Raw genomic sequence first — 24,268 nt, 5'->3', positions numbered from 1 at the left:
GTTTGCCTCTGAATGATTGAGTTTAGGGGCCGAACGTTCCCTGGATAGATCATCACCACTCCAAGAAAGGGAAATCATTATATTACATTACATATCAGCAGCATAGAGGGATCAGAAGAGCCAGGGAACAGGGCCAGCTGGGAGGAGAGATGAAGGCCAAGAAGAGATTTTGTCAAGGAAAAGCAGAGCATGTGGTCCTGCTGCTTGTACCACCAATACAATACAAGAAACGAAGAAATGACAATTTTGTCAAACAGAGCTGTCCTTGTTGTGATGCAATTTGAGCTTCTGAAGTTTTGATGGTTGTGCCCGAGGGTGCCATATCTTGACTGGGATGAGGCTTCTATCACTTGATTGCATGACGTCTAATTGGCATCATCACGATACTGTTGGTGTTGACTAGACCCGAGCAGTTTTGGCTGAAACTCTGGTGAACTCTTTTGCAATTGGGTGATTGACTGTTGTGTGGCTATGAATAGATTACAGTGTTAAAATCACATGCACTGTACAGCCTAGAAATGAGGCCCCGCTGGAGTTTAATGATTCTTCTCATCTGTTGGGTTGCGTTGCTCATGCATTTCAAGTAACTAAGGAGCTTACTCACGACTGATTGAGAGAGTGACTGTTTTCCGTTCTCTGTTGTTCCACAAAACCACCTAAATATTTATCGTTTCTTATTTTCCGACCATTTAAGGCTTCTTATATAAATATCACATATACACAATGTCCCTCCACCACCCCACCATCGCTGTCTCAGCTCCCGGCAAGGTCTTCCTCGCTGGCGGATACCTCGTACTGGACCAGGAGTACACGGCGTTTGTATTCGGCCTCGACGCTCGTATCAACATTATTGCTGGAGACATTCACACGACTGCTGGCGTTCAGCTCACTGAGATTGTTGTTGACAGTCCGCAGTTCCTCGAGGCACAATGGCGGTATGGTTATCACCTGGCTGGCGAGGGAGGTGGTATCAAAGTTACCCAGTTGCAGGTGTAAGTAACTTTTTCTTGATATGAATGAGTGAGTAATGTGAGGCTATGACACCGTCTATGAAACTGGATGAGTTGCCAATCCTCAAAGCCATTGGAGTTCATAATGGGTTGGATGACAATCATCACATAAGCAAGGCCAATCATGAACTTCTCACAGGACACTCTATCTTATATTATACGCAATTACTTCATCTTACTCACTCATTAGTAGCGGAGCACAAATCAACCCCAACCCCTTCGTGGAGACAACTCTCAGCTATGCACTCACCTACATCGACCGAGTGGCCAAGCACCGTCCTAGCCATAGCATGGCATCTGCTCGTCTCATCATCCTCGCAGACAATGATTACTACTCACACTCTGAATCCGAGAGCACACGTCAAGGTCGATTTGCCAAGTTCCCCGTGACCTTGGGAGATGCCAACAAGACAGGGCTCGGCTCATCTGCTGCTCTCGTCACTTCACTCACTGCTGCCCTGCTGGCTCACTACCTGCCGGAAGATCTCTTCAATATTTGGTCTGATCAGGGCAAGAGGACGCTTCACAACCTGGCTCAGGCTGCCCACTGTGCTGCGCAAGGTAAGGTCGGTTCGGGATTCGACGTTGCAACCGCTGTCTACGGATCTTGCAGATACAGACGCTTCTCTCCCGAGACACTGTCTTCAATTCCCGAACCCGGTGCGGCCGGATTCGCTGACGCATTGGTCAAGCTCGTCGACGGCGATTCTGCTTGGGATGTAGAGGTTCTCAAGGATGCAGTCATCATGCCCAAGGGTGTTGTTCTGCGTATGTGCGATGTGGACTGTGGAAGCAAGACGGTTGGTATGGTCAAGAAGGTCCTCAAGTGGAGGTCATCAAACCCGGAAGAGTCAAAGAAGCTTTGGGATGAGCTCCAGAAGCGCAATGAGCAGCTGATTGCAGCTCTCAATGCCGGCGACGTCGAGAATCTGCCGGGGAAGATTACAGCTGTTCGAGAGATGATTAGACAAATGGGTAGCGCCAGCGACGTCCCAATTGAGCCCGAAAGCCAGACAGAGCTCCTCGACGCCCTCAGCACCGTCGAAGGAGTCTACGGCGGTGTCGTCCCCGGTGCGGGCGGCCACGATGCCCTGGCTCTCCTGATGAAGGATGATGAGGAGACGAAGCAGCGAGTTGAGGAGTTCCTGGACAAGTGGGCCAAGGAGAAAGGTACAAAGGTCAAGCTACTAGGCGTCAAGGGGGAGATGGAGGGAGTTCGCTCCGAGAGTCTGGACGTGTACGCCGGTTGGATCTAAAAGATTAGCAGTAACCTACTCCGTATAATGTACAGTAGTAGCGAGAAGCGAGGATGGACGCATGCGTGCATGCATGTCTTAGACCTTGAAATGAAACAACATGTCACGCTCCCCGTCAACGACATTGTTCCGTTCACATTCCTAACTGACACCGGTACAGCTTAGCACAGAACCCCTAATTTTAGGGGTACCAGCGGGAGAAGTTGAGAGCAACAATGTCGGTGAAAGAATTAATCAGATTAGATTACGCCGGGTATGATGATATTCTGTAATGTTGCCGTTCCCGTTCCCGTTCCCGTGGTTCCGTAGATGCCCAACTCCCCATGATCCGCCCAATTTTGTTACCATTCCATTCCAATCCATTCCGTGTGTATCGTACAGTTGCTCCTTTCCATAGACCCAAGCCAGTGTTGTGTTTCCTTTCTTCAGACGCCCCTGATAAAACCTCTAATAGCGGCAAAAACAATAGTAATGATAAATGTCCACACTCGATTAGTTGAGGCTGTCGGTGGACGAGAGAGAAGTGGATGTTGGAACAGTCTTGATGGGTGGTCGGACTGGATGGGAGAAGAGGCTCGAGGTTGAGCAGGGTGAGCGAGGGGCGGTAGGACTGGCAGGGTCTGCGATGCCGATTCGACTGGCGGCAGCTTGTTCTCGAAGCATAGAGAGTCTTTGTATTGTTAGTTGTCAATCTTGTGGTGGTTGAAGAAGTATTGACTTACTGCTCCTCTGATACTCCTGGGAGGTTGACTGGGTTCTTTTCGAAGCCAAAAGGTGCAGACTGAAAGATAAATGGTTAGTCAGGAACAGGACAGTGAATGGTATAGACATACAATTTCCATGTGACGCTTTTCCTTACGGCGTCGTTGGCGAACCATTGTTTGGACACGCTCGCAAAGCGTCTGGAAGTCATCCGAGATATGCATCTTTGAAGATCGAAGTCGATTCAAGGGAAGATTAATACACCGAGGATCACGTCTCTCGGAAGGATAAACAGCAGCGGATCTCATCAAGTCGACTTGTAGGGTTGAAGGGTTTCTTATATAGAAAGAAGCCTCAAAAAGGGTGGTTGGTTTGAAGTTGTAGTCGTAGTTGTGAGTGAGTGAGTGGGTGAGTATGTGGAGAGTTGTTCTAGAGTTGGGGAAGAAGCAAGATAGGAACGAGGCAAGCTGAGATAAAGAGATTTAAAAGAAGGGTTGGGAGACAAGAGGCTGACTGACAAAGGTACGAGATTGGAATTCTTGTATGAGAGAGAGGAAAAGGCGGGAAATTAAAAAAGAAGCCTCGTTTTGTTCTTTAAATTCACGGTCTAAAGGCGGACAAAGAAGTGGATGTCAGATGGGGAATGGCATGTGGCTCTGTTTTGGACTGTAGTGGTGGTGTAGTAGTAGAGAGAGTGAGTGAGTGGTTGGTGGAGTTTAACTCTGGTATGTTTTTGATACAAAGAGGATGATCCGAGTCTCAGGTACGAAGAGAAAGTTGAGGTATGTAGATAAGATGGGGGAGAGGAGGTTGAGAGGAGAGAATGTGTATAAGTGAAAGACAAGAGACAGTCAGTCAGTCTGGAGGTTGGTCTATAATAAGCCTCACACTCACAGGACAGGACAGGACAGTTGATGAAGGAAAGGAATGTGATGGGTAGAGTCGATGTAACTGCACAAGAACGGAACAGGAGATCAGGAACAGGAGGATATGTACATATGTATTAATTAAATATAAGAGACTGAACAAAGGGCAACAAAGAAAAAAAGGAAGAAAATTAGGTCGGTACCTAGGTATCCAAGAGATGACTCCAGAGACGCAGACGCAGATGCAGACAACGCATGCAACACAACGCACACTTGCATGTACGCATGCACGCACGCACAGTGAAACAGGCAAATCAGCAGTGAAAGACTGCCCTGAACCGTCTAAGCGCCAAGGGTCAACGCTACGCTGACGTTTCCTTCTGGAATGTGTCCAGGTCACTGGAATTCCAGCGTCTCGGGTCCTGTGCAAACCCGCCACCAACAACTTTCACGTTCACCTAGGCTAAGGTTCAGCACCTAATTTTGGGGGCGAGGAGGAGGGTGGGCTCCATTCGTTCTCCATTGGATCCATTGAATGTCTCAGCTGAACGACGCTTCATGGTGCGACGGGAGAGCAGAGCAGAAAAAAAGGCCCGCAAGGAGAACCCAACTTGGGAGACTATATCGAGACTAAAAGTGACATTACAGCATAGTAGAGAGTCTAGAGACGACAAAAAGTGCACGGTTGCAATTATCATATCCTTTGTGTGGGATTTATTGCCTCTGATGAAATTACGTCCATGTACAAGGGGGTCGAATATCATATACTCAATGCCTCTCTCGCGTAGCGCCCTAAGCCCTCGCCCAAGCCCTCGCCCAAGCCTAATCTCGTGTAACAGCAACAAAGGGAGGCGGGAAAGGTTCGCCAACTCAGTCCAGGGCGAGGAAACAAACTGTTATTGAATAGCTTCAACACTTTTGTCCTTCATCACCGAGCTCGTCACTTCACCACCAGTGACTAGGTACTGAGGTAATTAATCGTGTAAGGCCACGTAGTGTCAGTTGTCGCAGATTGTTCTACTCACTGTAGAGATTACCGAATGCAGCAATCCCTCATCAACTTCACATTCCCCAGAACGACCAAAACTTGCCTCTTCTTGTCTTGGTCGCCCGTTATCGAAAACGTCTCGTCTCACCCGCTTCTGCCCTGCCCTGCCCTGCCCTGCCCGCCTCGCCAGGGGAGACACTTCCTAGAGACAGTCGCTAAGAGAAATGATGTGCACTCAATCCACAGTACTCGGTTCTTGATCATGGTAGTATCAGATTGTTTGCAGCGAGCGAGTGTTTGATTCATGTCGACACAGATCGTCGTCTCATCATTCAGAGTCAGTCAGTCACCTTGACCGGGTTTGGTGATCAACAATAGCGACCTCTCCATCTAGTTTAGTTTGGGTAGTCCTTCAGGTGGTAGCTCTTGAGCTTCACAAACTGATCAAATCCAAACTTGCTAAGTGTCTGTCCCTTGCCCGAGTTCTTCCAGCCAGTCCATGCCAGATCCTGTTGTCGGCCGGTCAGTGAGTATTCACGTAATGCAGAGACCCTTTGTGCTTGGATCAGAAAAACGTACCGGTGCCGGATAATCGCATCTGTTGACAAATACAGTGCCGGCTTCCACATCCTCGGCAAGCTCGTATCCTCTGTCTGTGTCCCTGGTCCAGATGCTGGCTGTCAGACCAAACTCGCTGTCGTTCATGTACTTGACGGCCTCGCTGTCATCCTTGACCTTCATAACAGGAACTACATCTCTCGTCAGCAAAACATCTTCAACTGTCGTCGGGCATCTTTACTAATTGGGGCAAACGACTCCTCAGTCATGACCCGCATGCTGTGGTTGACGCCAGTCAGAAGGGTGGGTTTCACAAAGTTACCCTTGGTAGGAGGGTTGCTGAAAGTCTCGTTCTCGGGAGTGGCATCCTTGGCACCGCTGTCGACGGCGTCCTTGACATGTTCCTCGGCAGTCTGCTTTGATCGCTTCGAAACGACAGGTCCCAATTGAGTCTCCTTGTTAAAGGGATCACCGAGCTTGTAGCTCTTGAGCACCTTTTGCACAGCCTCAACAAACTGATCGTGAATCTCCTCATCAACATACACACGCTCGATAGAGCAGCAGCTCTGGCCAGAGTTGAAGATGGCACCGTCAACAATCTCTGCAGCAGCCCAATCAACATCGACATCTGATCGAACATATGCTGGGTCCTTGCCACCCAACTCCAGACCGACATTTACAATGCGGTCAGACGCAGCTTGTTGCACAGCGAGACCTCCGGCGACAGAGCCGGTGAAACAAACTAGGGCGATCTTGGGATCGCGCACGATGGTCTCCATAAGAGTGGGAGAGCCGCAGTGGAAGTACTGGCAAACGCCATCAGGCAAGCCCGCCTCCTTTAGGAGATCGGTAACCCGTTCCACGATGGTAGGTGTCTGAGGTGAGGGCTTGAGGATTACACTGCAGCCTGCAAGAAGAGCGGGAATGAGAGAGTTGACCAGAATAAGGTAAGGGTACTGGTAGTGCAGAGTCAGCAAAGGATGCTTCTGGTCCAGCGAAACGAGGCGAGGCCTGCACTTACGTTCCACGCAAAGATGATGAGTACAGGTCCGACAGGGACCTTTCGGATGAAACGCTTGAAGCCCTTTTCGGGCTCGCCGTCGGTGTCCTTGAGGGCCTCATCACTAATCTTGAGGAGATATTCACCTCTCTTGACAGCTGTGGCGACCTCGCCCGGTGTGTAAGAGATGGGGCGGCCCATCTGAACAGTCAACTCTTCGCCGAGCTCATCCTTCTTAGCTAAGAGGCCATCGAGGAACTTGCGAACAATAGCTTGACGCTCCTTCAACGTTGTCTTGCGATAGCTCTGGAAAGCCTCAGTGGCGACCTTGGGGAGAGACTCGAGGTCAGCTTGAGAGGCGCCATTCCTGGTGAGGATGGGCTCGTTTGTGTTTGGGGAGATTGTGGTGATGACTTCCAGAGACATTGTGGGGTATGATTAGGTATGTGTAAGGAAGAGAGTGAGATTGTAGTGACAGATCGTGGACGAGATTATATCTTTGTAGATGGCCACTTTTCTGAAGTTGCAAGTGGAGTATATGAGATGGTCATGAGTGTGCTGTACTGTACTGTACGTGTACTTGTACTTTCCATCGTCCATGACGGACGGCGGTTGGCGGCTCGCGGCTCGCGGTGCTTCAGTTGCCCCACGTATTGGATACCAACCTAACTTAACCCGAACTCGGCGGCTTCAACCCCGCTACAATTTGATAAGGCATGATAATTTAATTGGGAATATCTAGTGATCCCATGATACTATCAAGATACCATTAAGTCTATCCTGGTTCTCAAGAACAGTCATGATCATAGCTACATTAAGCCCCATGATAAGGCTTTGTTTCAAAGAAGCTTGGGGTACAAAGGTATTAAATGTCAAGTCCATTGAGGTGAACGTTTTAAGACAATTCGACTACCGCATGGAGTTACACTCTGTACTGGACACTCGGAGTACCTATCAAGCATCATCCTCCCAGGAATACCATGACTCTACATAGTATTGTACTATTCCTTGACCTGCTATACGATCTTGTCGAACAATTCTTCCCCAAAGAAGCCTCTTATCAGTGACGTCGTTGGCTACCCCTCCAAGTCACATGACCTTCTCCAACTCAAATACAGATCCCTGCAGTCTAGCGTGCCGACAGCTTATCTTATCAGCAAGGGACTACTTTTTTTTGACATTGGACTCTCCAGCCTCACATTGGACACAGCTCAAGCTCAGTGCTGCCCATCGCATTCATCATGGCACCCGAAACCAAAAACGACTTTCTTGATACCGCCGACAGCGATGAGGAGGACGATGTTGGGTACAATTCTGAGGACGATGATATGAGAAAGGGTGGCCGAGGTGCCAAGCGACGGAAACTCGACTCGGACGACGAAGATAATCTGGGTAGCGATATCGAGCGCGATGCCAGCGACGACGAGGATGAGCCAACAGAAAAGGATGCAGAAAAAACAGAAAAGGAAGAAAAGAAAGACGACAAACCGGAAAAGCCAAAGCGCAAGTCAAAAGACACAACTTCGACAGAACTGCCCGATGTCACAAGAACATTGACAAAGAAGAACCTCGTCGCCTCCGAAGCCGCCGTCAAGAAGTCAGGCGTCGTCTACCTCTCCCGTATACCACCTTTCATGAAGCCCGCCAAGCTGCGATCTCTCCTCGAACCCTACGGCACAATCAATCGCATCTTCCTCACCCCCGAGGACCCAGCCTCACATGCTCGTCGCGTTCGCGCTGGCGGTAACAAGAAGAAATCTTATACCGAAGGATGGGTCGAGTTCACAAAAAAGAAGGATGCCAAGGCTGTATGCGATCTTCTCAACGCGCGCACCATCGGCGGCAAGAAGGGCAGCTACTACCACGACGATTTATGGAATCTTCTATACCTCAAGGGTTTCAAATGGCACAACCTCACAGAGCAAATCGCTGCTGAGAACGCTGAGCGCGCTAGCCGCATGAGAGCCGAGATCAGCAAGTCGACAAAGGAGAACAAGGAGTTTGTCAGGAACGTGGAGAAGGCAAAGATGCTGGACGGCATGGAAGCCAAGGCAAAGGCCAAGAAGAGGAAAGCAGATGGCGAGGGAGAGGGAGAGGGAGCGGGAGAAGACTCGGTGCGACAAGTCAAGAGATCGTTCAAGCAAGTTCCTCTGGCGAAGAAGAAGACGGAAGTGGAAGATCAACCAGCCGAGGTGACGAGGGTACTGAGCAAGATTTTCTAATCTGTATAGCCATTATTTTGTTTTTTTGTTGCATTTTTGTCTATAACACCTGATTTGATCAAAACCACGACTTTTGAAGATGTAGAATCCATTCAAGCAAGGCATGATAGGCATCCAATGATTGGCATGACCAACTCATGGAGCCAAGTGGACCCTGAACTTTATGACTCTGAGGAACATTTTCCAATTTTTGCCCCGCGCCTGCAAAAAAATATCCTTTCTGCCCACCGATAAGCGCTTATCAAGCGGCGGCGAACCAAATTCTCCCACTCTAGGATTTTTAAGAGTCACTGAATATCATTCATTTTCACCCAAACAACACCATCAAATTTCACACGACATCGTTGCCCAACATGTCGATGGATCTGGATGACCAGCCTATCTCTATAGCCCCTGCCACTCAGCAGCAGGGCGCTGCTACGTGAGTCCTGATCTTCTTTTACCACCCCGCACTCGTTCTGTCTCTTAGGCGCAATACTAACTTGAGCCTCTTCAGTATTCTTTGCTGCAACTGCGGTGCCCCGATCGATGGAACCGCCTCCAGCGGCGCTCTCTGCTACGACTGTATCAAGCTTACCGTCGACATTTCCCAAGGCGTCCAGCGAGAGGCGACGCTCAACTTCTGCCGAGATTGCGACCGATGGCTCATGCCCCCCAACAGCTGGATCGTTGCCGCCCCCGAATCCCGCGAATTGTTAGCCATGTGCCTCAAGAAACTTCGAGGTTTGAACAAAGTCCGTATCGTGGACGCGAGCTTTATCTGGACCGAGCCTCACTCGCGACGAGTAAAGGTCAAGATCACAATCCAGGATTCCGTCCAAGATGGTATGCTGCTTCAACAGAGCTTCGAGGTTGTCTATGTGGTGGCGTACCAGCAGTGCCCTGAGTGTGCCAAGTCGTACACTGCCAACGTTTGGCGAGCTGCTGTTCAAGTTCGACAAAAGGTCCTTCACAAGCGAACTTTCCTCTTCCTCGAGCAGCTTATTATGAAGCACGGCGCACACAAAGATACACTCAACATTCGGGAGGCCAAGGATGGCATCGACTTCTTCTTCGCCCAAAAGAACCAGGCCGAGAAGTTCATCGACTTCCTCAACTCTGTGGTGCCTGTCAAGGTGAAGGCGTCGCAGGAGCTCATCTCTCACGATACCCACACCTCCAAGTCCTCGTACAAGTTCACATATTCGGCCGAGCTGGTGCCTATATGTAAGGACGACTTGGTCGCTCTGCCTATCAAGATGGCCAAGCAGAGCGGCAACATCTCACCTCTCCTCCTCTGCCACAAGATTGGTACCTCTGTGTACCTGTTGGACCCTCAGACTCTTCAGACTTGCGATATCAGCTCACCCATCTATTGGCGAGCTCCTTTCCTATCACTCACTGATACACATGAACTCGTTGAGTTCATTGTCATGGATATCGACCGCACAACAACCCAGAAGGGCAAGTGGACGCTTGCCGAAGCCACAGTCGCTCGTGCCTCAGATCTTGGCTCAAATGACCGAACATACTTCACAAGGACTCATCTGGGCCGACTCCTCCAGCCTGGTGATTCTGCTATGGGTTACCTGCTGGCCGGAACCGTTTTCAACAACACCGAATACGAGAAGATCGAGAGCTCCAATACATACTCATCGAGGATCCCTGACGTGGTGCTAGTCAAGAAGCACTATCCCCGTCGCAGAAAGAACCGCAAGAGAAACTGGCAGCTCAAGCGTATGGACAAGGACGAGGGCGAGCTTCTTCCCAAGAAGGCAGACCAAGAACGCTTGGATCAAGAGTACGAGCAGTTCTTGCGAGATGTCGAGGAAGACGAGGAGCTCCGTGCTACGCTCGCCCTGTATAAGGCTAAGAAGAGAGCCGAGGAGGAGATGAGTGTGGCTGAGACCGAGGAGGACGATGAGGCACCTCACGTTGATATGAATGAGTTGCTGGATGACTTTGATGAGCTTACAATGGAGGATCGGCCAATGCAAGAATAGGACTTACATGAATGAAAAGAACTGATTTGATTTCCAAGCAATGAGGCCCTGTTGGACCGCTGTTGAGATTTCGTGATAGTGAACATGCTCAGAGGAATGAAGGGATATCGTCAAGTGATGGTTTAGAGGCTATTTTCTCTTCCGTTTTGCGGAACTGTTCCCTTGACTTTTGGCGTTGAATCCTTCGTTTGTTGATCCCAAAAGGATCATCGTCATCGATATCTTCTTGAGTATCTCGGCTTTTGCTTATCTTACGTGCTTGTGCTTGGCTTCCTCCAGGTGCTGTTGTTGGTCGCTTGACGCTAGAGCCCGGCCGCGAAGTTGTGTTCATAGCTGACTTCAGTGAGCGAGGAGTACTAAATGCTGTCCGTGGAGTTGATCGCGGCATTGCTGGACTAGATGTATGGGCCGTGCGTGCTGCCTTTGTAGCCGTAACGCGTGAGGGCGTAGCTAAATCCAAGTCATCTCCATCGTCAGTCTCATCGTCATCACCCAGAGGGATGTGCCTCTTCTTTGCTGGAGTTGAACTGGATCCTTGATTTAACCGTAGCGGGCTGATCTTTTGTGACTTGAAACCCGCCGAAGCTCTCGTTGCGGCGGTATCAGCTAGACCTGTTGCTGATATCCACTTGTGCTCCTTTCTGGGACTCTCCATGAGACCTTGCAGATTTGACCCTACGTAAGGGGAATCCTTCTTCTCGTTTGAGTTAGTACCTAAGAGCTTGCGCTGTTTGACGTTGCGGCGCACATCCTCCTGACGATGTCTTGTGAGGAGGGTTGGCGCGCCGACTACAGGCCTTTCAATCTCACGGATTGTGTCTGCGTTTTGGTGTTTAGCCAAATTCTTCAAACGGTTGTATTCAGAAGTATGAATGTGAAGTGTGAATTGGTGAGCCATGTTGACGAACTCGTCTTCCACTATACGATATCGGTCATCGTGGTCGAGGCCTGGTCTCATGAATCTGAGTCTGGTCAGTGTTTGGTATGAGTGTGAGTTTGGGAGTGAGATGAACCTTTCTTTAGGCGGCTCTGGCGGAGGCGAGGTTGAGGGACTGCGTGTGGCATCTGCATGATATTGTCGGTTTCTTTGCCATTTTGATGAAAGCGTTGAGTCTGGAATACCTTCTGCCTCTATCACGCGCTCGCGACGCGGTTTCTTACGGGAAGCTGAGGGTGTACTCGGACGGGGCGCTCGTGATGGTGTGGGTAGTGGACTCTCCGGCTTGACTGAAGTTTTCCTTTCAGGGCCCGAAGGAGTCGAGGAAGTCTTCCATGGTAGTTTTCTCCCCATGGCTGAGGTTCATTATTGGTGAGGTTGAGAAGTGTAGCTGAATACCTAGTGATGAGTGGTGGGGGTTGCCACTTTAGGCAGCGCAGCGTTGAGCTAAACGAGAGCTACCTCGCACTTACACCTTGAAAGTCAAATGAAGTAGGAGGGCATACGACTCAACATCTCTTATAAAATATATTAGATATCAATAGTGGCAGTAGCCGGGTTAAGTAAGCTCGTATACTGTTTCTACTTCTTTTTCTTATTAGCATGTAAAATGGAAGAGATGCAAGATCGCCATTGCCTGTAAAAGAGACGGTAATGTTTCTCTCTTTATATAGACAAGTAGGTTGATCTAAGGTCGCCAGAAAACGATGATATAGCAGGTCTGGTTCAAACGTCTAAACATTTTATTAAATCAGATGCTTGAGGAGTGCCATGTTAAGACAAACATGCCAAAAAAGCAATGCTGTTTGCCCCAGCATTACCCATGTCCATCGCTTATAGAAAACAGAGGAAAATAGATGGATAGCCCTTTGCAAAGCTGTCTTGAGTAAGTGAGCATGAACGCCAGATCCTACCGCTCAGTCTCAATTGTGCTTTAGCACACAATCTGAGAATGTCCAAACTGTGACTTAATGCCGACCATCCGTGTCATAAAAAAAAGAGAACAAATCGCCGTGTTTTGTTGTCTGGCCTGCTCTGCTGGAAAGATGCGGCATGGCAGGACTTGTAAGTCGCAAAGGTGCGCTCTAACTCGTGCCAATGAACGGGCTCAATATAATTTTGAAGTCCCTTCAGGATGGATAAAGCTCTGATTATCTTGTATCTACTTTAAACCACATGATCCTTATCCTAGGCCAAGGCAAGCTATTCAGCAGTGTGAGTGTGCTGTTAGCTGTAGTCGTAGATCTTGATCAAGATTATGACCGCCCGCGGAAGCTGATATTATTCTGAGAGGGTATTACCAGTCCGAAAAAGCCTCCAGTCCTAAGGCAGTTTCTCAAGTCTTGTGTAATCTGAAGCCATTCATAGTTCTTATCAAGCAGCATCAGGGGAGATACTGTATTATGGCAGCACCAAGTGTATGCTACCTATACGGTGGCAGCTCTGCTATCTAAACACTACCCAACGCGGCTAAATGACTATCTTGATGATTCCTCAGCTTAGCTCCCTAGAACCTTGACTAGAAATCGGATTCCCAATTCTGCATGTCTAACCGAACTCTAGACTGGCTAATAAGGTACAATCTAGGAACAAGACCCAGATAACGAAACAGTCATGTGTCCTACGCCATTCCTCACACCGGACTATTTCCATCTTGACCGTGTCAATACGCAAGGTACATCCTCAATTGCGAGACCCAACCAACGTTTCTCTTACCCCATGAAATGGATCCTATTCCCTTTCCCTTTACTCCAGGCCTGGGCAGTCTGGCCTGGCACACACGCCCTCCCCCGGTATCGGACAAATCCCGTCGATAGTCTCGAGATTCCCCAAGTTCCTCAATGTACCCTTTTTTCCCCCTGACCCGCTGCAGTGGATACGCAATTGTGTAATAGCCCAAGGCACGATTCACAGTTTTTGACTCTGCGATGTAATTGCTTCAGTTAATTTCATGATACTCGGGGTTTGCCGGGGCTCTGTATGGATACTATGTTGTAAAGTTGCGTGTCTCATGACATAAGGGAAACTGAACAAACAGCAGGTTATTGCAGACGGTCACCTTTTTCTGCACAGGCAATCTCACCGTTTCCTCAGTCAATGCTTCGCTTCGAGACTCCGTCTCCACCGTCAAAAACTTCCTTTCCGCCGGTTTCCCCCGTATCTTTTCTTTCATGACTGACCTCGAGAGTTGAGACTCGACTATCAAGGAACTGGTTACTACACGCCCCCCCTGTCCCCGGGCAAGCGAGCGGCTCCCATGCGGGGAAAGGATAAAAATTGCATCGCGACATGCGGGGGTGGACTCTCCATGAAGAAAAAAAAACCAGATACTTTTCTTTTTTTTTTTCTTCCCCGGACGGGAGATAGTGGCAGGGGACAAAGGGAGTGCGCGGCAATACCCTTCCCCTTCCCATACCCTCCCTTCACGGTAAATCGGCGTCTCGATACCGCGCGCCGCCGATAGATACCCTTGAAACCCGGAGGACACAAAGAGAAATACAGCGGCCTTCTACTCCGAGACCGCGAGGTTTCCCCGAGTTCTATCTTATGGAGGTCGCCCAGCCTCTTCTCATCGAGTTGTTCTCTAGGATCCTCGTGCTTGCGTCCGTTTATGGTTTCTACTACAGCAAGAATAGTAATTTTACCTAATAAAGCAGGAAGTTTCTGTCTTTCCCAGGTGAGAGGCGGGCCAATCACAGACTCGTATTGGATATCGCCTATCGCTCTTCTTTAAGCGGCATCAAGGTGTTCATGCTATCTGCGGGTCAAGGTCTGGCGTACGCCAAGATAGCACCCTCGATCCATGATAACCAAAGAAAGTACGCTATCTTGAGCTCTGTCCTACTGCATCGTCATCACACGACATCACTTACAGAAACATAGATAGAACCAAGTAGTTGAGTATGCAGATGCATTGGCTTGCAGTCAAGGTATATTAAAAGCTATCAACAGCATGCATAAACAAGGATAGTCCAGTGCTTTTCGCAGAGTCCCCTTCATGATAGGTGCGATAATAATGGTAAAGCTGTAATCCCAACGCCGAGTTTCTTCCAGGGTCTTGTATTCGACCACGTCCCATGAGTTTCATACACCGTCTCAAACACTCAACTTCTACCACAATCTATACAGATCTAAGCAGACTCTCTTACTACCTTGTCAACAGCCTTGGCAAAGTAGTCGACATTGTTGTCGTTGAGGCCAGCCATGCTGATACGACCATTCTTGGTCATGTAGATGTGGAATTCTTCTCGGAGCTTCATCACTTGTGACTCGCTAAGACCAGTGAAACTGAACATGCCGATCTGATCTGTGATGTGGTTCCAGGTACCAGGGGTCTGGAGCTCCTCAAGCTTGGCTCGTAGAGTATCGCGCATGCTGATGATGCGGCCTGACATTGTGCGCAGGTTCTCTTCCCACTCGGCGAAGAGGTCACGATCGTTAAGAACAGTGCTTACGATGCGAGCACCGTACAGGGGAGGGTTGGAAATCTCGGAGCGCTGGAGAATAGCTAATTGGGAGCCGATACGGGTGATAGTGTTTGAGGCATCACCGGCGGGGGCGGTAACGGCGTGGAAGCAGCCGGCACGCTCGCCGTAGAGACCAAAGTTCTTGGCGAAACTCTGGGCAACAACAAGCTCGAAGCCCTGCTCGACAAAGTATCGGATAGCCCAGGCATCGCGGACGAGATCACCAGAGGCAAAACCTTGGTAAGCAGTATCGAAGAAGGGGAAGTGGTTTCGCTCCTTCATGAGAGCAGCAATCTCAGTCCATTGCTCTTGAGTAGGGTCAACGCCAGTGGGGTTGTGTGCGCAAGCGTGAAGAACGAAGACAGATCCCTCAGGAGCAGACTTGAGAGTCTGCTTGAAGCCCTCGAAATCAAGACCCTTGGTCTCCTTGTGGAAGTAAGGGTAGGTATTAATTGAGTGTCCGACGTTCTTGAAGATCTGGTGGTGATTCGCCCAGGTGGGATTTGACAGGTAGACAGTGTGGTTGCCCTTGTAGAACCTGGCTAGGAAGAGAGCGCCCAAGTGCACGGCACCGGTACCAGAGATTGTCTGCAATGTCGTCGAGCGCTTCTCTGAGATGGCGGCAGAGTCAGCGCCAAAGACCAGCTCGGCGGCCTTGGATGTGAAGCTGGCAATACCCGCGATCGGGGCATACTCGTGGTTGAGCTCAGGGTCGTTTCGGAGGATCTCATCAGCCTGTGACGCACATGGGGTTAGCTCAAATTCCAAGACTCAAGGTTTGCACGCAAGTCGTGGCGGCGGGGCTGTTGGGGCATGTTGTGACGCATATTTGCATGAGAAGGATCCAGGCAGCGCATTGTGGAAAGCTGCTGACCCCATGACCCGAAAATCGCAATGATGGGAGGGTTATGAGGCAGACTGGAGCTTGAACGGATCCGCTTCGGAAGCGTCATCCGGGTAGGGGAACGCCTGAAGAGCAATGCGTTCGTGGAGCGCAATGCAAGTGAATGCGATCTGGGGTCTTGAGGTTTGAAAGGTTATGCGACTGAGGGGAAAGTGGCCGGCAATGCCGTGAAGGGGAAAGGGCAGCGAGGTGGACAAGAGCATCATACCTTCTTAACGACTGGCAACACCCAGGGCTTTGCCTTCTCGTCTCTGTAAGCACCGATACCCTAAGCAACGAGAAAGCACAGGTTAGCAAGAGCAATCATACTTTGGAGAACCTTTGGATAAAAAGGTTGTGTTGGAAGGCTTCTACTTACAAGATCGATCTTGTTGGGGCTGTTGTCGGCCTTGTAAGCTCGTGCAAGACCAAAGAGAGGGTCTTCAGGAGCCTGGGGCACGACTTCGGCAGGAAAATTTGTAGTAGAAACCATTTTGGGCGAGATGTGACGAACGATGGAGTTGAGACGAGAGATGGAGGAAGACGAAGAAGAGGTCGGTGCCGTTTTATTATCAGTCGAGCTTGAGCTTGAGGTGTTGCTGCCAGACTGAGTCTGACGGGGTGTACTCAGTGACGGTGTCATAGTGGGCTGCGGCCCTGAGGATTTTCGATTTAGGGGGGTAAGGAAGTGAGGAAGAGGGGGGCCTTTGGGGTCCTGCGGCGCCGTGTCCGGTGGTCTGGGTGGAACCAGGGGGGTGTGTCTCTTAAAGTTGAGGTCGGTGAACTGGACTTGCGGGTGAATGCGACAGAGCCTGAGCCCAGGTGAACTGAGGTGAGAGGCCCCTGTAGGAGTGTGCGTCTTTGGGGAAAACAAAAAAGGTACCTAACAGCAACTTTTGTCAGTAAGTTATGGAACGCCAGTTATTAATAACAGAACTGTTTTGGGCAATGAATTGACGAGGAAATGCTTCAATTCGCCTCCGAAACGTCTCTCAACACTCTTCCCGTGTAAGAGACTCGGGACTCGAGACTGTCCCTTACAGAGCCCAACGATTCTTATCTCAAGAACTCAGTGGTCTCTGGCCGGGCAAAAGCATTGAATACCCACACGGCCCCATGGCATGGCTATGACTGTTGCGTAAACCAGATTCTGGCCTGATGCAATTGGTCATGTTCCCCCCCAGCTACTTCGCTGCAGGCGGGCAAATAGGGCGCCGTTATTCCGGACCACTGGAGCTCTCGGGGGAAGGGGCATGCCGCCCGATGCCAAACAGAGGTAGAAGGTGGGCTGAGCTCACCGGACAACTTTCGCGGTGGGCTATTTTGCTGCTTGTTGATGCTATCGTTGCATGGGTAGAAGGGAAGGTTAGGTAGGTTCAGAACCATACAGGTACAGAACAGAACCGCAAACCACTTGTGACTGTACTTGTGCTTGTGCTTGTGTTTCTCCCCAGGGGGTGCGTCTGTGGTTGACTGAGACTCGGGCTCAACTCGCGCGACCCCAACAGGGACAGGCCTAACGGACCAAGGGCAGGCAAACATAGGAAACTTCCTCTTGCGTTTGTGAAGAAATTGACAACTCACCCTTGAAGCTGTTGTACCTTTGTGGTTCCTGGAGTTCCGTCGTCCTTTTCTCAGATGATCCCAACGTGTAGCTGGTCTGTTTGAAGCTGTTTCGTATATAAATAGGCTTTGTATTCGATGCCTCAGCAGACGGTGATAACAGTCGAGGAATAGTGTTTTGTGACGGTCGGACTCGAAAGCTTGTGCGGTTCAAATTGAGACGCAGTACGAATCTGCGATTGGATTGAATTTGCGACAGTACAGATGTCGAACTTGCACAGAGATCGTGAAACAGTTGACAATGAAATCGTCAGTTGTAGAAAGTTGTGATCGGGCCTTTAAATTATGCTCGCTGCCGAATTTCAATAACTACGGTTATCTCTTCCTTGGATTGCGACAATCTAATCTTTTATGCTTTGTCCTCAAACAGGCATACCGAAATCACTTCCCGAGCTTGTGAAAAAGCTTGTGAAGCTCCATCCTCCATCACGTCAATATCAGAGCTCCCCGTTGTGATCGCCCACCGATACCTAGGCCTGTGAGCGTCACCTCGGCTTCTTACAGTCTAACGTCACGCGCGTAATGGAGCTGACCGACCGACAACCGTAACCTCACCGAGGTATGTACTCTTTGGTACATTTTGTTGCTTTACTTGGCATGGGTGACGGTGGATTTAGAATACGGAGCTAGGCTGACGCAGTGCTATCTTTATCCGTTCGAGTAACTGATCCCATGTTCGATTTTGCGGAGAGAATCTACAAGTACGAAAGGACCTTTGAAACTGATTATCAAGTTTCTCATGGTTCACTTGTGGTCTGATCTGTGGTCCTTGAACTCACATGTTTGAATCTGATCTCAAATATCTCATCTCACATTACGGATGATAACTCTAATTAGCCCTCGCAGGCTCACAGTTCCATAACTTACCATACCGTAACATGTAAATCCAAGTTTCATGACCGTTGAGTTGGATCGACATTTTGCATCAAAATCTCTCCAGTTTCTTCCCCAAACCCCTCCCCTAGGTACTAACCAAGCCCAAGACTCGAAATGGATCCGTTCCCCAGAAAAAAGGAACCTGGTTCATTCTTCCAGACCCCTTCGATTCACTTCCCTACCATTTTAGACAAGTTACAGCACGCATGCATTGCCAGTACAGTACCGGGTGGCTCTCGCGGCCCCGGACGCCCCGTTACCGTCCTGTCACGGGGAAGTAAAAAATCTTTAGACAAAACATCACGAGGCTTTAGAATGCACTGTTGGGTAATAGCTGGTCCAGCGTCAGCGCCCTATTACATGCGCGACTCCGACTTCGCCCGGCTAAAACGTAACATGATGGATTTGATTAGTCGTATGACTGACTCTGTAAATTGGAATGGTCTTTGCGACGTCTACTCCGTATGCAAGGTTCATCTCCCGCAGAAATCTACATCTACTGTAAATCTTTGAATTGCCCCCTGAATTTTTAGTAGGTCCCCGCGTCGGGCCCGGTTTACCCGCCTGCGTTATTGGGCGACAGAACATTCTGCATCGTATGTCTTTGCATTATCGAATGTTTGATCTTGCCAGAGCTGAAAGGCGAGGCCGAATGATTTAATGAGGAAAAAGGTCTAGTTTGAATCTTAGATACTACGAAAGATTGCTGGTGTGAGATGAAATCTCCTGATGTCGCCAGGATTGCCACGTCCATATTATGCAGAGTACCACTCAAATACAACGGCCAATATATCATAGTTTGAAATCGATACCACAAGGACATTCCGTTCATTGTCTTGAGACTCATACACATGGCCTTTGCATCTAACCATCCATACATATATTTCTCTTAGGGTCCTTGCTTACATGGCGTTATCAATAAGGGGATACATCAAAGTTTACTGGTTTCTACTTACATAAGTACCTTGCCATTGCAAAACTCTTCATTGCTTCGGTTGTCTGTTTTACGGTTCCATACAGTGACAGGCCCGTGGTCTCACTCTTCACGGCCAAAATCAGCTCAGTCTGAAGTAAGGACATGTTCCGACTCAAAGTGGTGTTTGTCTTCAGGTCAAACATTTCTCATGAGCTCATTAGCCACTACGAAGATGAACATAACAAGGCACATATATGTGCTCCGTCTTCGACTATTTGCTTAGTATATAGCATAGAGATATAATATAGTTGGTTGCGGCTCCCATACCCTCCCAGCTCTTAATGCCTAGGTGTCAGTATGTCTGCACACCCTTTTGTTCCTTTGCCAACTCAAAATACCAGATCCCAAAGCACAAGGAAAGCGCAGAGCCCACTTGCCGCAAAGAATGTATACTTTGCTGGACTTGCGCGCTGTGTCGCCTTTTTTAATTCCTTGTTACCACCGCCCACGTTTTCCGTGGTTGCAAACGAGTCTGCTACGAGTTGATCTATATGCGCTGACTGCGTGGCAAGGTTGTTGACGAGAAGTGACTGCAGCTCAGCTATTTCTAGTAGCGACTTCTCAGCAGTTCTGTCGTACGAGTGTTAGCTCATATGCATGAATAAACTTCCCTTCCCCATGGGGTGGCGCTTGCGCTTGGAACTCTAATGTAGATACAACCAAGCAAAGGTGTGCCGATGGAGATCGAGAGGACATATGACACGTACCTGACTTTGTCCAAACTATTCTCGAAATGCTTCATCATGTCTTGGTTCCCTTGCTCAAACATCTGGATCTGTTCCTCTGTCAACCCCTGGCTCGGGAACTGACCGTCTTCGGACATAGGGATCGGTGCAGCAGGGGCTGGTTGGGAGTTTCGTCGGGCAGATGGAGGAAATTCCGCGAAATCTCCAGCAATGGTGGCGCCTGATCTTGAAAGCATGCTGCGGTTCTTCTCCAACTCACGCTTGAGACGTGTTTCCATCATTTCTTGTTGCGTTCGACAGCATAGCTCGAGTCGTTGCCGTAAAAACCAGAGAATGCTATCTCGATGAATTCCCAAATCTCGTGCCTTGGCTTCGGCTTCTGCATGCTCCTCTGTTTTACTGCTAATAATGCCACCTGATGCCCATGCCCCAAAAGCTCCTAGGCCTCCAAATTTCTTTCGGATTATAGCTGATTCAGTTTCACGCCGTAACTGTTCAGCCTCATCGAGAGCACGAATGCCAGCATTCAACTCCCGAATCATCTGCTTCGCATTGGCGTCAACTTCTTCTCGGTCTCGATCCGTAAGCACACGAGCTTGTTCTTTTGCGACTCGATTATGTGTTTTTCGTGGCTGCGCAGTCGATAAATAAGCTTGTCGAACATCTTGAAGCTCTCGATGCAGGCTGGTAATATGCGAATTCTAGAGATACTAGTCAGCTTTGGGAGTGAGGTCGAACCGAAGCGTATGGCTTACAATCCTATATGCCTCCTTTAAGAAACCATCGATAGCATCCAATGTGACACGTTTTCTTGTTTCCGGCGCATTTCGTTCCCGTAGGAGCTCATTGAAAGTGACCGTGACATCCATGGCGTGTGCTCCGAATTAGTCCAGGACGAAGGTTTTCGCTGAAAGGATGAGCCGTTAGTGTACCCGAGTTCATGAGCTTATGTGCTTTATGGCTGAGTGATTCCAGCTTTGTCTGAGCATTCGAGTCAAGCTCTCTCATCAATAACGGTCCAGGGTTGTTGTAGACACCATGGCTGCATTGGTATGAAGCTCTGACGCACTTCGAAGAAAGCTCCACGTGGCTTAGTCATCGAGCTCAAGCTCCAATGCTGAAGAAACCATGCTTCAGCTGTGATGCAACCTCTTTACCATTCTAGGCTATTTTACGGAGTATAATGATTTGCAATCAGTCAAAACCTATAGTGACCCTCTAACCCTCCACTCTTCGCGATCCTCTTATCAAAGATCATCTCTCAACTTCCACACTCAAGGTGCACGATGGGCAGATCAGCTTGACTCGATTCAACCTCCGAAAGACTGGATGATAGTCCAGAATTATAAAGATATCGGTCCGTCTATGAAGGCCTTGAGTACCCTTTCCGATCAAAGCTTTCTTGATTTAACGGTGAGGCCGACGAAATTGAGTATGAGACTCCCTTCGGAGAGGTGGACCGGAGAGGAGCTCGGCGTAAAGTGGAGACACGCCGGCCGTGAACCGGGGGTTTACGGGAATAGAAGCCAACAGTACCGGAAATAAGTATTCTATCACCAATGGAGAATGTTCTCCGATCGCGGGCAAATTGTTAGGTAGTATTAAAAGACTTGTCTTCCAATTCTCGGCAACTGTCTCATCATGTTTGTTGTATATTCTATCCTTCTGTTCAGCGAAGATGAAAGAGAGAAGCCAAAATCAATCCTCTTCCAACACCGAAACCCCTCCGAGACATGACCATGACGATATCAGCATACAGAGCACCGAGTCGGAGACTCTTGAGGGCCTCGATAACCACAATACCGAGAAACTTGGCAGAGCGCCACATGATGTATCAGCAACTCAAGCTGACGAGACGATAATGGGTGACCCCGAGAGCATGACCAGAGTGCCAAGCGGTCCAGCATACAGCGTTTTCTCAAAGAACACAAAAAGATGGATTCTAGCTTTGGTCACTGCAGCCAGCTTCGTCTCACCTATGACGGCCAACATATATTTCCCCGCTATTCCCCCTATAGCCCAAGATTTGAACATATCTGTGTCACTTGTCAACCTCACCTTGACGTCGTATATGATTTTTCAGGGACTTTCACCAACGATATTTGGCGACTTCGGTGACATGGCCGGGCGTCGACCCGCCTATATACTGGCCTTCTTGATTTATATATGTGCAAACATTGGTTTGGCCCTGCAACGTAACTTTGTTGCGCTACTGATCCTTCGTTGTGTTCAGAGTGCCGGCAGCAGTGGAACATTGGCTCTTGGGTTTGCTGTGGTAGCTGATATTTCACCAACAGCTGAAAGAGGAAAATACATGGGCATTGTTGGAGCCGGAATCAATGTTGGGCCAGCTCTCGGGCCAGTCCTGGGTGGTATATTGAGCCAGTACCTTGGATGGCCTGCCATCTTCTGGTTTTGTGCCATCTTTTCTGGTGTCTGGATGGTCCCCTTTATCTTCTCTGCTCCCGAGACGTGCCGCAAAGTCGTTGGCAATGGCTCAATAGCACCACCGAAATGGAACAGGTCACTGCTTGATCTCTACAGCAGCCGAGGAGATGTTACAAGCCAGAATACTCCGAAGCAGAAGTTGAAGTTTCCCAACCCATTGAAGACGCTTTACATCGTCTTTGAGAAAGAAATGGCCATTATTCTGTGTGTTAATGCAGTCATTTATCTTGCTTTCATTTTAGTGGCGGCTACCCTATCAACACTCTTCAAAGAGACGTACGGCTATAACGATCTTCAGGTTGGTCTTTGCTATTTGCCTTATGGATTTGGCTGCGCGCTGGCCGTTGTCGGTCAAGGATACGTCTTGGACTGGAACTATCGACGAATTGCAAAAAAGATTGGCTTCACCATCAATCTTAAACGGGGAGATGATTTGGGCAAGTTCCCAATCGAGACTGCGCGGATCCAGCCGGTCTATCCAACGCTCCTCGCTGGTATCGCGACACTCATAGGGTATGGATGGGCTTTGCAAGTTGAAACTTCAGTTGCTGTCCCATTGTTCCTTGTCTTCCTGATCGGCATGTTTGTTCCAACCTCATTCAGTGTTCTCAATACCCTCATTGTTGATCTTAACCCACATGCTCCAGCTACTGCAACTGCGGCTAACAACCTTGTGCGATGTATGTTTGGAGCTGCAGCGACGGCCGCCATTGACCACATGATCGCAGGAATGGGTAGAGGGTGGTGTTTCACGTTTCTTGCTTTGCTAAACTTGGCCATGATCCCGGCTTTGAGACTTGTGGACAAAAAAGGCATGCGATGGAGGGCAGCCAAGGCAAAGCGAGAAGCAATGAATGCAGCATAGTTATGCAACTCCGATCAATTATCTAGTCATTTGTCGTATCAATAGACAGGTTATAAAGCTGCCACAGCGAACTCAAGAGGCTCTCTTTGCGCCTCCCACATCAGCCAGTCGGATCGTGTTGTTCTAGACAGTGTCAGTAGTGTAAGAATGATGCATACGGAGATAAATCCTTACGGTAACAGACCCATGGCATTGATCTTCCAGATTCCGACACCAAGCGCAACCAGCTGGCATACCACATACACAAACTTGACCTGCAACAGCTGAGAAGAAAGAGACTCTGACTGGAAGCGTTCGAAGGCCTGGTTCGTGTTCATCAAGCCCATCAAGGGGTTCTTGAATGCCATAAAGACCATCATGATACTGAAGATCTGGAGAGAGTTGCCCGACATGTACATCATGATGGCGGTCATGGGAAGACCTTTAACGGGGGCCAACGCGACTTCCCAGGCCTTCTTGAGCTTCAAGGTTTCCATCTCGGCGGTAGTCGGGGGCTTGCGGGGCTGAACCTTGACAGCATCCTTGTTCTTCTGCTTGCTGTGTTAGTCTTTGATTGTTATTGATCGCGCGATAGAGAATTTGCGTGCCTTGGAGTTGGTGACGGTTGTTCCGGAGCTGAAGCCAGGAGGGTCCTGAACACCAGATTGCTTGGACTTGGCAGTAGGAGGGCTCTCGAGTTGAGAGACCCAGATAGGGGAGGCAGATGGGCCAGCCATAGTATATCGCTCGTGCTATCGAAAGCCGTTGATAGAGATTGAAGGTATCGGATTGAAGTTCGCAGGCAAGGGTGTTTAATGGTTGATGTTGGAAGCTCGTGGCGGCAACGTTGACGTGGATTGATTGGGTTAAGCTGATGACTGTAGCCCACCCCCATGGCCTTGGCGGGTGGTATTCAACATGTGGCGTAGTTGTGGCAGCTGCAA

General features: G+C 49.2%; 10 protein-coding genes across 18 annotated transcripts; 4 read left to right on the top strand and 6 right to left on the bottom strand.

The window, feature by feature from the left end:
• Positions 1-713: 713 nt before the first annotated feature.
• Positions 714-2,266, top strand: FVEG_06354 (phosphomevalonate kinase; the record flags this gene model as incomplete). Its single annotated transcript, XM_018894708.1, has 2 exons — positions 714-992; positions 1,204-2,266. The coding sequence occupies exons 1-2, from the start codon at positions 724-726 to the stop codon at positions 2,264-2,266; spliced, it is 1,332 nt and encodes a 443-aa protein (XP_018751830.1). The 5' UTR covers positions 714-723.
• Positions 2,267-2,314: 48 nt separating this feature from the next.
• Positions 2,315-3,999, bottom strand: FVEG_06353 (hypothetical protein). Its single transcript, XM_018894707.1, has 3 exons — positions 3,100-3,999; positions 2,989-3,047; positions 2,315-2,936 (listed from the first exon to the last, which is right to left on the bottom strand). Exons 1-3 carry the CDS (start codon positions 3,274-3,276, stop codon positions 2,759-2,761), a joined length of 414 nt encoding a protein of 137 aa, XP_018751829.1. The 5' UTR covers positions 3,277-3,999; the 3' UTR covers positions 2,315-2,758.
• Positions 4,000-4,360: 361 nt separating this feature from the next.
• On the bottom strand, positions 4,361-7,001 carry FVEG_06352 (NAD-dependent aldehyde dehydrogenase). Of its 4 annotated transcripts, XM_018894704.1 has the most exons (5): positions 6,402-6,955; positions 5,622-6,336; positions 5,402-5,571; positions 4,860-5,331; positions 4,425-4,799 (listed from the first exon to the last, which is right to left on the bottom strand). In XM_018894704.1, exons 1-4 carry the CDS (start codon positions 6,804-6,806, stop codon positions 5,218-5,220), a joined length of 1,404 nt encoding a protein of 467 aa, XP_018751826.1. In that variant the 5' UTR covers positions 6,807-6,955; the 3' UTR covers positions 4,425-4,799; positions 4,860-5,217. The 4 variants fall into 4 exon arrangements, with proteins under 4 accessions (XP_018751825.1, XP_018751826.1, XP_018751828.1 ...); XM_018894703.1 differs by having other exon boundaries at positions 4,361-5,331; positions 6,402-7,001; XM_018894706.1 differs by having other exon boundaries at positions 5,402-6,336; positions 6,402-6,978.
• A 238-nt stretch (positions 7,002-7,239) lies between these two features.
• On the top strand, positions 7,240-8,776 carry FVEG_06351 (pre-rRNA-processing protein ESF2). Its single transcript, XM_018894702.1, has one exon. The coding sequence runs from the start codon at positions 7,622-7,624 to the stop codon at positions 8,600-8,602; it is 981 nt and encodes a 326-aa protein (XP_018751824.1). The 5' UTR covers positions 7,240-7,621; the 3' UTR covers positions 8,603-8,776.
• FVEG_06349 (hypothetical protein) lies at positions 8,623-11,910 on the bottom strand (the record flags this gene model as incomplete). Of its 5 annotated transcripts, none has more annotated exons than XM_018894699.1 (5): positions 8,752-10,173; positions 10,234-10,533; positions 10,592-11,546; positions 11,598-11,649; positions 11,707-11,910. In XM_018894699.1, 3 exons carry the CDS (start codon positions 11,873-11,875, stop codon positions 10,673-10,675), a joined length of 1,095 nt encoding a protein of 364 aa, XP_018751821.1. In that variant the 3' UTR covers positions 8,752-10,173; positions 10,234-10,533; positions 10,592-10,672. The 5 variants fall into 5 exon arrangements, with proteins under 5 accessions (XP_018751819.1, XP_018751821.1, XP_018751822.1 ...); XM_018894700.1 differs by having other exon boundaries at positions 8,752-10,170; XM_018894698.1 differs by having other exon boundaries at positions 8,752-10,533.
• FVEG_06350 (nonsense-mediated mRNA decay protein 3) lies at positions 8,780-10,939 on the top strand. Its single transcript, XM_018894701.1, has 2 exons — positions 8,780-9,023; positions 9,099-10,939. Exons 1-2 carry the CDS (start codon positions 8,956-8,958, stop codon positions 10,582-10,584), a joined length of 1,554 nt encoding a protein of 517 aa, XP_018751823.1. The 5' UTR covers positions 8,780-8,955; the 3' UTR covers positions 10,585-10,939.
• Positions 11,911-14,417: 2,507 nt separating the features above from the next.
• Positions 14,418-18,181, bottom strand: FVEG_06348 (aspartate aminotransferase). Of its 2 annotated transcripts, XM_018894694.1 has the most exons (4): positions 17,456-18,181; positions 16,251-16,754; positions 16,101-16,160; positions 14,418-15,723 (listed from the first exon to the last, which is right to left on the bottom strand). In XM_018894694.1, the coding sequence occupies exons 2-4, from the start codon at positions 16,512-16,514 to the stop codon at positions 14,653-14,655; spliced, it is 1,395 nt and encodes a 464-aa protein (XP_018751816.1). In that variant the 5' UTR covers positions 16,515-16,754; positions 17,456-18,181; the 3' UTR covers positions 14,418-14,652. The 2 variants fall into 2 exon arrangements, with proteins under 2 accessions (XP_018751816.1, XP_018751817.1); XM_018894695.1 differs by lacking the exon at positions 17,456-18,181 and having other exon boundaries at positions 16,251-17,243.
• A 1,233-nt stretch (positions 18,182-19,414) lies between these two features.
• FVEG_06347 (hypothetical protein) lies at positions 19,415-21,448 on the bottom strand. The gene is made up of 3 exons (XM_018894693.1): positions 20,788-21,448; positions 20,054-20,733; positions 19,415-19,916 (listed from the first exon to the last, which is right to left on the bottom strand). Exons 1-3 carry the CDS (start codon positions 20,899-20,901, stop codon positions 19,676-19,678), a joined length of 1,035 nt encoding a protein of 344 aa, XP_018751815.1. The 5' UTR covers positions 20,902-21,448; the 3' UTR covers positions 19,415-19,675.
• A 154-nt stretch (positions 21,449-21,602) lies between these two features.
• FVEG_06345 (hypothetical protein) lies at positions 21,603-24,242 on the bottom strand. Its single transcript, XM_018894691.1, has 2 exons — positions 23,933-24,242; positions 21,603-23,875 (listed from the first exon to the last, which is right to left on the bottom strand). Exons 1-2 carry the CDS (start codon positions 24,059-24,061, stop codon positions 23,516-23,518), a joined length of 489 nt encoding a protein of 162 aa, XP_018751813.1. The 5' UTR covers positions 24,062-24,242; the 3' UTR covers positions 21,603-23,515.
• On the top strand, positions 21,711-23,345 carry FVEG_06346 (hypothetical protein; the record flags this gene model as incomplete). The annotated part of the gene is made up of 1 exon (XM_018894692.1): positions 21,711-23,345. The coding sequence occupies one exon, from the start codon at positions 21,711-21,713 to the stop codon at positions 23,343-23,345; it is 1,635 nt and encodes a 544-aa protein (XP_018751814.1).
• Positions 24,243-24,268: the final 26 nt, after the last annotated feature.

Source organism: Fusarium verticillioides, chromosome 2 (assembly GCF_000149555.1).
Source record: "Fusarium verticillioides 7600 chromosome 2, whole genome shotgun sequence".
Lineage (NCBI taxonomy): Eukaryota > Fungi > Ascomycota > Sordariomycetes > Hypocreales > Nectriaceae > Fusarium > Fusarium verticillioides.
Note: the sequence above shows the minus strand (reverse complement) of the source record. Positions and strands in the feature narration are given on the sequence as shown.